General features: G+C 46.3%; 1 protein-coding gene across 1 annotated transcript in view; it reads left to right on the forward strand.

The window, feature by feature from the left end:
• Positions 1-12,847, forward strand: part of LOC137799765 (pleckstrin homology domain-containing family A member 7-like) — a 23,883-nt gene extending 11,036 nt beyond the window's left edge. The window contains exon 4 of the mRNA XM_068596586.1: positions 12,758-12,847. Coding sequence (XP_068452687.1) covers positions 12,758-12,767 — 10 coding nt within the window. The 3' untranslated portion in view covers positions 12,768-12,847. The remainder of the gene's footprint in view (positions 1-12,757) is intronic.
• Positions 12,848-13,788: the final 941 nt, after the last annotated feature.

Here is a 13,788-nt window from a genome sequence, read left to right on the forward strand (position 1 = left end):
TATATATATATATATATATATATATATATATATATATATATATATATATATATATTTCTTCTTCTTCTTCTTCTTAGTTTTTTACTGTATCTGGTCCAGCAAAAGCTTTTATTTGTTGTGATATTTAAAATGAAACATCACAATCTGCAGCTTTGTTTTTTTAGCTGTTTTTTCTCTTTTCCTCGTCCCTGCGTGACGAGTTCAGGGACTGTAGGAATTATAAAAATCGGACGCTGATGACGGTTTTCCCACCTGGTGACAAAGATAAATGATGAAGTTCTGGTGATTTTTTTTGTTTTGGGGAAAATTTGCTTTTCAGTCCCGCCGGTCGGGTTTTGGGGTCCAGAGGAACGAACAAAGTTTGATTTGTTGTTTTTTATTATTGCTTCTTTTCTCCACTCGAACGCGACTCGTCCCTCCTGAGCAGCTGAGCGTTGAGCCGTCAGGTCATCAAAGCATCGTGTTCGCTTCGCTCTCTATTGATTTCTCCACCGATGAGCTGCGACTTCATTCATTCATCTCCGTGTCCTGATACCTGAAGCTTCTGCAGTTCTGCTCAGAAATGGATCAGTTTTAATGTCTAATATGTTGTTGATGCCGGTGCAGGAAGCATATCCGAGGAGGCGTTCACTGACCTCTCCAATGAGGCGTTCACTGACCTCTCTGGAGCTCGTTCTGGCTCTCGGAGGATCTTTCTGTCGGTCGCATGGAGGTTCGTCCTCACGGCCTCATAACTCGTCCTTTATTCCTGGAGGCGTCTCTCCCTCTTCTTCCTCTCCTTCTTCTTCCTCTCGCTCTTCTTCCTCTCCTTCTTCTTCCTCCCCCTCTTCTTCCTCCCCACGATGTGACACAAGCAAAGACTGCCATCTTTTGTGTAACTCAGCACCAATATGTGCGTGTGCGTGTGTGTGCGTGTGTGTGCGTGTGTGTGTGTGTGTGTGTGTGTGTGTGTGTGTGTGCGTGTGTGTGTGTGTGTGTGTGTGTGTGTGTGTTCTACACTGGATGTCTTGAATGTTGAACCTGGCCCTGAGGTGCAGCATTGATCCTCAGACTCTCAGGATCGAGTGCAACACAGATCTGCTTCATCTCCAGTCCTCTGGTAGAACAAGAAGCGTCTGCAGAGGAGTTCATCGATGACGAGACGAACGAGCCTCTCGCTGCGATAACCAGAAAATAATGAGAACGAGCGTCTTCGGCCTCATCCGGTGAAACACGATGTTTAAAAGAAAACGCAGGCGAGCTTCTACAACGAGTCGTTAAACTCGATCCAGTGACTGAACTTAAAGCTCAAGCGTCGTTTCTGTCAGTCATGTTTCTTTAAATCTCTCTCCCTCTTTCCTCCGTCGTGGTCTTGGTGCGATGCTTCAGAAGCCGAGTGGCTTCTTCTTCTTCTTCTTCTTCTTCTTCTTCTTCTTCTCGTCAACCACGTCGTAAAAAACACTTAAAGCAGCGTGAGGAACTCGCCACGCTCTTTATTTAAACATGAAACGTGTCAGCGTGTCAGCTTCACCACACGGACGAAGCAGAGATGAAAGGACGATATTTACAGGTAACCCCCCCCCCCCTCCTGAATCCATACACCTGCCCTGCTGCCTGTGGGTTGCTATGGTTACACCTGCCTCAAACAAACTCTGTTCTCCGTCACTTTTTAATCTCGGTTCTCTTCAGCGCGTCGGACACGTTCGTCGCTTCAGGGGACGTTTAGAAGTCGTTTCCTTCACCTTCCTCAGACGATGGTGGGACGTCTAAGACACTGGGTCTCAACTGGGCCTTTGATTGGGAATTTTTTTAATGAAAAAATAATATATATATAAAAATGTATGAAAAAAAAAAGTTTTTTTTGGGATTAAATTTTATTTTTATTTTTTTAACGAAAAAATATTTTATGGAAAAAAAAATCCTGAATTCTTTTTTTCTTTTTTTTTTCATCCTGTGATTTTATTTTGAAGGGACTTTTTTATGCAGCGCAGTGTTTTTTTTTGTTATCTTTGCCGCCTCGTCCCTGCATGTTTTCAGCAGCGTGTTGCAGGTTGGGTCAAACCATTCTGACACGGGGGAGACTTTGAGTTTTCAGGACTTCCTACTGAATATCTAAAATTGTCTCTGTTGAAAAGACAAAGGGTTAATCAACCCTTTTTCTTTTCAACAAACCCTTGTGATGGCGTCCAGGTGAGAAACAGGATCGTCAAAAGCTCAGCTGATTGATCAGATTCAGCTGATCAGATTCAGCTGATCAGATTCAGCTGATCAGATTCAGCTGATCAGATTCAGCTGATCAGATTCAGCTGATCAGATTCAGCTGATCCACCACGTGGGGGAAGTTAACATGATTACATCAGGACACGATCGGAGCAAAAGGGATAATTCTAGTTTTCTAGATCTAAACAGTTTGGATGTTTTTAGAGCGGCGGCTCGTTCCTTGTTAAAGGCGCCATCGTGTCGCAGCCTGTACTTTACGACAGCTCGTGTATTTCCACTAAACCTTCAGCTCACTGGTGTAAAGATGCTGTTTTGGATCTTTTGCCGTCGCTATAATAGTTGTGGAAGAAAACCTTTTTATTACTTTGTCTTTGAAGAGGAATGGACATGAAACACATCCCCAGTCTCGGCCGCTTGATGAGGTGATTTTCTTGAGGCTCTCATCATTTTCTCTGACATGAAATTCATCCTCTGAGCTTTCTGTATTTGGTGATGCTTTATTTTCTGAGCAAAGCGTCCTTTGTCTGCTCAGCCTTACTTCCCCAGAGAGAGAAGTCACCTGTTGCCTCCACAACGTTAACTTCTGCCCTCACATCTTCCTCGGTCCTTCATTCAGACTCTGAGACTAGAAGTATTGACTACGAGCGATGAGCGTCAGGTTCTCGGGTCATGAAGGAAGCGTCAACGCGTCAACACGTTTAGTGCAAAGAGCTTCCTGTCGGTCGTTGTTTTCACCACAAAATGGGCCATCGGTAAAATACATGGCAAACTAAACATGGGAAAAAAACCACCCATCATGCAAAGCGTCATCTCAGATTATCTCCATCAAAGGTACAGAAATCTTCAACAAATGAGTAAAAAGCGGCGCCTGCGAATGGAAACATGGACCAGTAATTCCTCCACATGACGAGCCCACGCACCTCCACCCGCCGGCGCTCGTCCACGCAGCCTCATGAAGAGGAAAGCTTGTGATTGGATCCATCTGTGTTCAACGCCGAGCGAAGCGGGACGGACACAAAGGAGGGATTGAAGGACACAGATGCTGAACAGAGAGAGAGAGAAACGACAAGATGGTGGACACAATGTTGTGGCTCTTAAAGTCCGGCTGGTCGTGGGAGACAGTGACACTTGTGTCAGTGTGAGGAGAGAGAGAGAGAGAGAGAGAGAGAGAGAGAGGGAGAGAGAGAGAGAGAGAGAGAGAGAGAGAGAGCAAGGGATGAAGGGGTGATACTTGTTGGGACAGTTTGCAAGCTGTGGACGGAGAGTTTGAACCTCTGAAATACAGAAAGATCATCATTTCTGCAGCGATCTGCTTTGCCCTCGACCTTCTCTGGGTCTTTTTTTTAATCAAAACTCTCCTAGAAGTCAAGAGAAGACAGAGGAAGGTTGGAGGACACACAGGAGATGGAGGTCCGGGGCGAGAGGAGCTGAATCGAGCGAGGTCGGGCTGAGACAAAGTCTGGCGTCAAACAGCAAAGAGGTTCCTTTGTGGAGGTCATGGGCGCCTGCTGCAGCCGCGACCTCGCTCAGGAGGCCGGCCACGAGCTGGTCGCCGTCAACCGCCACACGGCCTGGCCCGCGGCGGCGGCGGTCGGCCACGTCGCCGATCACGAATTCTCCACGTGGGATCTGACGCGCGACACGAGGTAAGACCCCGTCGCGGCGGCGGAGCGTCGGTTGGATCCCGACGTGTCGTCAGGTCGGTCGAGTCATCGGGTCTTCGTGCCAGAGGAGCGTGAAGCGTTTAGCAGATCGTTAGCTTCGCATCTCGTTAGCTTCACAGCTCGTTAGCTTCGCATCTCGTTAGCTTCGCAGCTCGTTAGCTTCTTTGTTTGCCGGGTGAGACACGGCTCCCTTCGCCCTGCCGGCACGCCGTAAAACAAGTTGTTTGTCAGCTTTACGGGATCTCAACGAGGCGTGAAAGACATAAAAAGACAACTTGTAAAGGTGTGTGTGTCTGTTCGGGGCTGAGCACACACTCCTCCACTAAAGCACACACACCGCACACTGAGTCTGGCTCGCTGGGGTTTCACTGTAAGCGCGCCCTCGGATCCCTCAGACGAATGCAAACACGAGATTAATTCAGCTTGACGAGGGCGGAGGAGTTATGAACTGAACACACACGAGTCCCCAGAAAGTACCTGACGTTCAGAACACCTGTGTGAGGGTTTGAGTCACACCAAAGTACCTGTTTTACATTTTAAGGAGCTGAACATGATGAACATGTCGGACCGCTTGAAGGGAAAGTGTGTTAGAGATCTTCCATGCTGTCTTTTAAATTTAGGAAGCAGGAAAAAGTGGACTCACTATTCTAAAGCAAACCCGTCAACAAGTCCAGGTGTTTTCTGATCGGCCCCCCGGCCAATAAGCAGATGGTACGGTCCGTCCAGCGACGCCGCTTTCTGACGACCTCTTGACCTCTCCAGCCTGATGAAGCGTGTCGTTGTCGCATTCATAAAACATTCGACACCTTTTTGAGACGAACGGCTGTGTTTTGTTGACCTCCTCATCCACGAGCAGCTCGTCTGTGACTTCCTCCTTTGCTCCCGTCATCACTAAAACAGCCACTGGAGGCTCCTGATGCACATTTAAAGTTACCCCTTTATCTTTTATTTTTACATGCATCGCTACTTATTAACTGCATATGTACTGCATCTTTTCTGATTTACTTATTTATTACTTGTTTTTTATCCAAATTGTATACTTTCACTTGTGTAGTTAAGTGTTCTTTGTTGTTGTTGTTGTTTCCGGCGTGACTCGCCCGTCCACACGGACGGGTTCAGCGCTCCTCGATGGCGCACGAGTGTCAACATGTTGAACGCCAACCAGCCGCCGCGCCGACGTCCTCTGACCTCATGGTGGCGTGTTTCACGCGTTGTTCCGCCGCCGCTCGGCCGGTGGGCGTCGCCCTCTGGAGGCTCTTCTTCCTGTCAGATTCACTCCGTCACGGAGCAGCCGCCGCGCTCGCATCCGGAGACGCAGCCAACCATTCAGCAGCAGGGGACGGACCGGCCTTCATCTGAGAGGAAGAAGCTTCATGAGCTTTCAATGGTTCCTCTCTTGTGTGAACGTCTTCATTCCAGTCACCTGAAGATCTGCACCATGTTGTGGAGACCTGGAACTGCTCTGAGGGAAACTTGTCTCATCAGCTTTGAGAAGCTAAAGAACCAGAGACACATTAGTAGAACCCCGTGTGACCCAGACGCAGGGAAAGGGTTTTTTAGAGCAAATTTTTTTTTTTAGAGCAATTTTTACTTTTGAGAGCAATTTTTTTGGAGATTTTTTATTTTTGAGAATTTTTTTTTTTTGAGAACAAATTTTTTTTTCCGAACTTTTTTTTTCGAGCAATTTTTTTAGAACAAATGTTTTTTATTTTTGAGAAGAAAAAAAATTTCCGAATTTTTTTTTTCCGAGGAATTTTTTTTTTGAGAGCATTTTTTTTAAAGTATTTTTTTTTTAATTTGAGAACATTTTTTTCCAAACTTTTTTTTCGAGCAATTTTTTTTTTTCGAGCAAATGTTTTTTTTTGTTTTTTTTTAGAGAATTTTTTTTAATTGAATGCAAAGATTTGGAGATAATTTACTTACAAACATATTTGTTCTGGTAAAAAAGACATAAATCTTCCTTCATGCTGCTGTAGTTCTGTCTCATATACGGTGAACTCCTGTGGAAGATCCTCTCTAATCGCTCTAATTTCCCCGATAAAGCACATTTAAAGACAGTTCTGTGACGCTGGAGGAGCTTCAGACTGAGTGAACAGTCATAAAGAACGTAGATGTTTTGTGATCTGACGTTAGAAGTATTTATTTATGAGCAGAAGACAATCAGAGGAAACATCAGCGGCACTAAAACAGACACAATGGACGCCAATGTGGAGTCCTGATAATCGGCCTGTTGTGTTCAGACGCCGCAGCGGCGACAGCCGCGACTGGAGGCTTTGTGTCTTTTGGGTTGTGTGTTCGTCTGTTTGTGTGTGTGTGTGTGTGTGTGTGTGTGTGTCTGTTTGTGTGTGTGTGTGTGTTTTACAGGGTTTTTTAACGAATTGATTCTGCACTGATTCTGTTCAGGGTGTCTGCTGATATACCAACGTCCCCCCCGACATTTAACATCTATTTAATGTGTAGATTGTTACGTCAGGTCACACAACACGCTACAAAAATCCACTTTGTCGTGTTGCACATGTTAGATCCAGGTTGAACCATGTCTTGCTCGGCATTGAGGCGATCACAACAATTAAACATACTACAATACAACGGAGAACACAGGGAATCACACACAGTTTGAATGGCAAATGTCCCGCGTTTGAATTGGCAAAGAACTCTTCGTGTCATGGCCGACACCTGAGCCGCTTCACGAGGTCGATCGCGGGCCGACGGCGGTCACACATTAACCAAACGACCCGGTTGATCGGTCGTCTCCTCTGCAGAGCGCCCAGAGAGGAAACCATTCTTCCATTCATCTGTCGTCAGACTTTGCGGCTGTTAGCGCTGCGATCTGATTGTTACACCGAGATTTATTACAGTGTGATCATACATGAGGGATATTAGCAGGATGTAGTTTTAATGACTGTCTCTTGTTGAGCGTTGAAGAATTTACTAGAAGGTTACCTGATGAGCGTTTCATATTTATCTGCAGAGACGTTTTATTTTGGCGGGATTCCTTCCTCATTCGATCCTCGTCTGCAGCTCAAACGGCCGGCTGAGCCGAGCCGCTCGCTCCCGTCAGCGTTCGTCCTGACAGGCTGTCTGCTCGCCGCTGTTTGGCATTCAGCTCGTGTGAATCGGCTGTTTGGTTGCCGCCGAAGCGCCGGCGTGTTTGACTGAATGAGGTTGGCGGTAGAAAGCGATGCATTAGTGAAAAAAGACTCCTTTAGTCCAATTCTGTGGAGTATTGTGACGATAAACCAGATCCAGGGAGACAGAAAATGTTCCCGTTTTTCTTTCCTTCCTCTTCCTAACTGGTCATAGACTGATAACAGGATGCTTTGAAGAAGAGTTTCCATGTTGATTGGACGGCTCGTAGCATTAATTAAACATATCAAAGCGCTGCAAGTTGTGACGATGTGAGGAGCGTCTGACATTCACTGTGATGCAGGAGACGCTGCTACACACTGCTACACGCTGCTACACACTGCTACACACTGCTACACACTGCTACACGCTGCTACACACTGCTACACACTGCTACACGCTGCTACACACTGCATGTGCTCATGTTCACCATGCACAGTCCAGTGGCGTGTTTTTGTAGGCCAACCCCATAAAATTAGCATCACACTGTTTCTCACCATGAGAGACTCATCATTGTGTCCCAGGACTCGACGGGCTTGAACTCGTGTTTATTATCATTCAAACTAATGATTAACTGATCAATTGTTGGCTCTATGAAATGTCAAAAGGACTGTGACGCGTTCAAGGTCTCAAAGCGACTTATCTCACAAACAATCCAGCAGTTCATCACATGCCTACAAAGGATTTCTGTTAATGATTTAGTCTCATAAACCTGCAGCTGTTGTGCGTCTGCTCGTTGTAGGTGTAAAGTGATGTCGTTGTTATATATCCTTGTGAGTCATGGCTTCCTTTGAGGTGATGTGAGGAGTCTTCTCTGCCTCCTTCACAGCTCTGCTGGTGGGAGTCCAGACACAATGCGTCTGCATTACGCATGCACACCATGATTACATGCAAAGTGTTTATGCAGCTGCTGATTTGTGACCAAATGCTTGTTAACATTTTGTCGCACAACGGGGCACTTAAGATGTATTCAAACATAAATCTGAGTCAAGTAAGAAAAGAAGAATAAAGAAAGAGAACGTCAAAACGTTTTTTTAAAAAGTAAATTAGGTTGTGGACGGCGTAGCTGCTTAATTTGTTGTCCCATTTCTCTGATTGATTGCAGCTGCTTGATATTTGCTGCATTGTCTGCTATTGACAGCCCCCCTCCCCTCACACACACACACACACACACACACACACACAGGAGGCGGAAAACTGGAGAAAAATACAAAATACAGACACAAACAGTTTCAACGGCATCTGCAAGTAATTTATGCAAAAACAAAACTGCATTCTGCTCACGAGAGTCTCTGCACTTTGATATATTGCACAGCAAACAGCAGAATACATTTTCTTGACGTATTGCGTGTAAATAATCTGCTTTTGGTCCCTGAAGCTGGTTTTCTGTTGGAGACATTTTCAAGCCATGAACTTCTCACTCGGCCGATTGACCAGCGATTAAAAGTCACCTTTGACCCCTCGGCTGTGTGACCATGTGACTTTACAAACAATGGGGAGGAGATGACGGAAAGACGAGCGTGTGGAGAAAGAGAAGCAGAAGCGGCGAGCGTTCACGAGGACGTCCTCCTCCAGACGCTCGGCCGTCCAGAAGGTTTCACGTTAATATTTCATCTTCTTTTTTTTTTGAAACGCGATATCTCAGGATGCGCCTCGAGGCAACTTCTTTGAATTCAGGCTCAGACGTTCCCTCATTCGTTTTTTATTGGTTTAAAGGGTCAAAGGTCATCACGTTCATCTCTCTCGTGAACGTGATGTCCCTGAACGCCTCGTGCAAAAAGTTCTTTGGCATCAAACGCTCATCGGCTCTCCAGGTCGAGCCGATGAGCGTTTGATGGTCAAAGGTCACTGTGGCCTCATAAAACATGTAATTGGCTCTCACACACACACACACACACACACACACACACACACACACACACACACACACACACACACACGCACGTGTCTTTTTAGACGGATATGGGTGAAAACATGGGTTCGAGCCGGTGATTATAGTTGGTTATAGTTTCCTCAAGTTCTTTGTTGTCAAACTTAAGGTGACACCAAGGTGTGTTACAGCTGAAGGAGGTGTGTGTGTGTGTGTGTGTGTGTGTGTGTGTGTGTGTGCGTGTGTGTGTGTATGTGTGTGTGTTGAGAGAAAACAGGACGTCTTACCTCAGAAGCTTCAGAAGCTTTCAGTAACTCTTTCATCATCTTCTCTCTGCATTACTCCACTTTCTTTGTGTCATAAAAAAAAAAGCTTTTGTTGAAGTTTTTCTGTGTTGTGGAGAGAAAATAAATCCTCTCCTCAGTCTGTGTGGCGGTGAAAGTACCGGCTTTGAACATGAACCTCTCAGAGCGGCGATGTGCTTTGATTCACTAAAGAGCAGCGAGACGCTGCTTTGTGTTTGGTCTCAGCAGGAAGAGACCTGTGTTCATGTGTTGGTTACATGACGCAGGTGATCTCACACACACCTCCAAACCTACAGGTCCATACGCCGCCGCTTATACTCCTGCTGCTAATATATTCATGTTTATACTCCTGCGTGCTGCTAATATATTCATGTTTATACTCCTGTGTGCTGCTAATATATCCATATTTACTGCTGCATCCAGATCAGTACTGTTTCTGCCTGTTACTGTGTGTTATGTGTGGCGAGGGGGCGGGACTTAAGACTGACATGAGTGACAGTTGAGTGACAGTTGAGAGCGCTGGTTGTGCATCATCTCCAGTAAACATCACCGTCTGGAACAAATGTTGGAACAATTACTACGTTATTAGTTCATCATTTGAAAGTCCTGCTGGGTTTACTTTCACTTTGTTCGTCTTCTTTTACCTACAATCACATTTTTACTGTATTGAAAAGTTAAAATCCGTCAGTGGGACGTCCATGCTAGTTAACTTAGCATCGCTTTACTCGTTGTTCACTACAACGAACAGAAAAAGTTTTATTTTCAAATATCCGCCTTCCTTTTCACTATTTAAATACATATAAATGTATTAAATAGCAGATTTGTTGATCTCACTGTTCCAGCTTTTCAACCTAAAAGCTCTCCTTTGGAAGCTAACGCTAACGCTAGCTCACGCGGCTAAAGCACAGCGCAGTGATGTCACATGACTTCCCAGCCGCTGTAATCACAGTGAATAAACGATGTGTCGCTGCTGTGCATGATGGGAAATGGCGACAGTGAGAATTTAAAAAGGCATAAATAAATAAACACATGAACACAGACGTGTTCTTCACCCGGAGGCCGCGTGGCATTCAGGCCTCGCCTCCTCTTCAAGAGGAGTCACCGTCGCAGCGGCTCAAAGCGGCGGCTCTTCCTCATCCTCGTCCTCTTCCTCGTCCTCGTCCTTTTCCTCATCCTCGTCCTCTTCCTCGTCCTCATCCTTTTCCTCTTCCTCTTCCTCTTCCTCTTCCTCGTCCTCGTCCTTTTCCTCATCCTCGTCCTCTTCCTCGTCCTCATCCTTTTCCTCGTCCTCATCCTCTTCCTCGTCCTCTTCCTCGTCCTCTTCCTCTGGAGGCTCAAACGTTAAAGAAGTTTTATAATTGCAGTGTCGTATTTATTTCTTTGCTCGTGAGACGAAGAGACGGAATGAAAGGAAAGAGCTCAGCGGAGGACGTGTGTTAATAGTGTGTGTGTGTGTGTGTGTGTGTGTGTGTGTGTGTGTGTGTAACTGAAGATGGATGATTGAAGAATCTGGATCAAAAGATCCCCAAAGATATTGTGGCACTCACAGACACACACAGACATACGCACACACACACGCACACACACACACATATGCACAGATACACAGACAGATACACGCGCACACACACACACATACACACAGACACACACAGAAGGGATTGTGTTGAGCTGGTTTCAACTCTGATTTGATTGTGTTTCAGTTTGTCTTCATCCTGAGGAAACTGCTGTGGAGTCCTGAGAGACTGAACGCAGGCGAAGTGGAGGAAATGAGAGAGATGGAGATTATGTGTGTGTGTGTGTGTGTGTGTGTGTGTCTATTTTTAGAACGAGACAGTGCCAAGAAAGGGCCAAAATGAAACTTTTTTTAGACGCCGGTGAGAGTAATGGAGCAAAACGTACAGTGAAGAGGTTTACGGTGGCGTGAACCTTTTCTATGAAGAACACCACAGCGCCATCTTTACTCCCACAGCGCCATCTTTACTCCCACAGCGCCATCTTTACTCCCACAGCGCCATCTTTACACCCACAGCGCCATCTTTACTCCCACAGCGCCATCTTTACTCCCACAGCGCCATCTTTACTCCCACAGCGCCATCTTTACACCCACAGCGCCATCTTTACTCCCACAGCGCCATCTTTACTCCCACAGCGCCATCTTTACTCCCACAGCGCCATCTTTACTCCCACAGCGCCATCTTTACTCCCACAGCGCCATCTTTACACCCACAGCGCCATCTTCACACCCACAGCGCCATCTTCACACCCACAGCGCCATCTTTACACCCACAGCGCCATCTTTACACCCACAGCGCCATCTTTACTCCCACAGCGCCATCTTTACACCCACAGCGCCATCTTCACACCCACAGCGCCATCTTTACTCCCACAGCGCCATCTTTACTCCCACAGCGCCATCTTCACACCTACAGCGCCATCTTTACTCCCACAGCGCCATCTTTACTCCCACAGCGCCATCTTTACACCCACAGCGCCATCTTCACACCCACAGCGCCATCTTTACTCCCACAGCGCCATCTTTACTCCCACAGCGCCATCTTTACTCCCACAGCGCCATCTTTACACCCACAGCGCCATCTTTACACCCACAGCGCCATCTTTACTCCCACAGCGCCATCTTTACACCCACAGCGCCATCTTTACTCCCACAGCGCCATCTTTACACCCACAGCGCCATCTTTACTCCCACAGCGCCATCTTTACTCCCACAGCGCCATCTTTATTTTACGTTGTGAGGAACTCGATGGTTTTGATAACGAGGTTCTTGAGGTTTGTGCTGCAGAGCTGGAATAAAGGAACGAGGTGCAGGTGCCTGTTGATTTTAAGGATGGACAGAAATATGGGCTCAGATGTGACCTTGACAGCAGACAGAGGTGTGTGTGTGTGTGTGTGTGTGTGTGTGTGTGTGTGCGCATTTAAAAGCGAGCGGCTATGAAAGGGCTCAGGCTGTAAAAGCCTGATAAGCCGAACCGCAGGCCGGATCACGCTTCTGCCATCTCACCCACTGACACAATGATTCAACAGAGCTGTCAGCTGTCTGCAGGACGACAACCGCTGTGTGTGTGTGTGTGTGTGTGTGTGTGTGTGTGTGTGTGTGTGTGTGTGTGTGTGTGTGTGTGTGTGTGTGTGTGTGTGCTGTACGTCCATATATATTTGAGGCTGTGTGTGTGTGTGTATGTATGTGTGTTGGTCGTCTGCACATGCATGAATGTGTTCATGAAAATCTTCCATGTGTATTTGTGAGGCTGTGCAGAAGAGTGTGTATGTGTGTGTGTTTGTGTCTCTATTTGTGTGTGTGTGTGTGTGTGTGTGTGTGTGTGCACCGGGTGGACAGCACAGGTGGAGTGTGCGTCGCGGCTCTGATTAGATTGTGCTGGAATTAAATCTCACTACAAAAACAAACAGCGCTCCTCCTCCCTCCATCCTCTCTTCTCCTTTACCTTTCTGGTTTGCCTCTTTCTGCTCTCTCTCTCTCTCTCTCTCTCTCTCTCTCTCTCTCTCTCTCTCCATCTCTCTCTCTCTCTCTCTGATGTAACAAGCCAATTAAACCTCAGCTGGCGATGTTCCTTCAGGTCCTCGTGAACACATTTAGAGGCTGTGTGATGTCACACGCTGACACTCAGGGAGGCGGGACTCCTCGTTAGCGACGGCGATGGATCGGCTCCCGATATTCAGTAAGAACATATGCGATCAGGAAACGACTGTGAAGCACACACACTCTCTCCTGTCGCTGAATAACGGAGCTTACAGCGCGACAAAAATAACATTTGTTGTTCCAATCAACACCTGAAATGATGAAGGTAGGATCAAATGATAAAGTTAGTGCAACATTTAAACCACACTTTACTTAATGCACCACAACACTGGCAGCAGGGATGGAGGGGGAATCACCAGAGGACCCACGATACGATGTCACGATACGATGTCACGATACGATGTTATCACGATACGATGTCACGATACGATGTCACGATACGATGTCACGATATGATGTTATCACGATACGATGTCACGATACGATGTTATCACGATACGATGTCACGATACGATGTCACGATACGATGTCACGATACGATGTCACGATACGATGTCACGATACGATGTCACGGTACGATGTCACGATACGATGTCACGATACGATGTCATGATACGATGTTATCACGTTACGATGTCACGATACGATGTCACGGTACGATGTCACGATACGATGTCACGATACGATGTCACGATACGATGTCACGATACGATGTCACGATACGATGTCACGATACGATGTTATCACGATACGATGTCACGATACGATGTTATCACGATACGATGTTATCACGATGCGATGTTATCACAATATGATGTTATCACGATGCGATGTTATCACGATGCGATGTTATCACGATGCGATGTTATCACGATACGATGTTATCACGATGCGATGTTATCACGATGCGATGTTATCACGATACGATGTTATCACAATATGATGTTATCACGATGCGATGTTATCACGATACGATGTTATCACGATGCGATGTTATCACGATACGATGTTATCACGATGCGATGTTATCACGATACGATGTTATCACGATGCGATGTTATCGTGATA

Source organism: Clinocottus analis, unplaced genomic scaffold, assembly GCF_023055335.1.
Source record: "Clinocottus analis isolate CAN_PGR_092001 unplaced genomic scaffold, fCliAna1.0.p SCAF_38, whole genome shotgun sequence".
Classification (NCBI taxonomy): Eukaryota; Metazoa; Chordata; class Actinopteri; order Perciformes; family Cottidae; genus Clinocottus; species Clinocottus analis.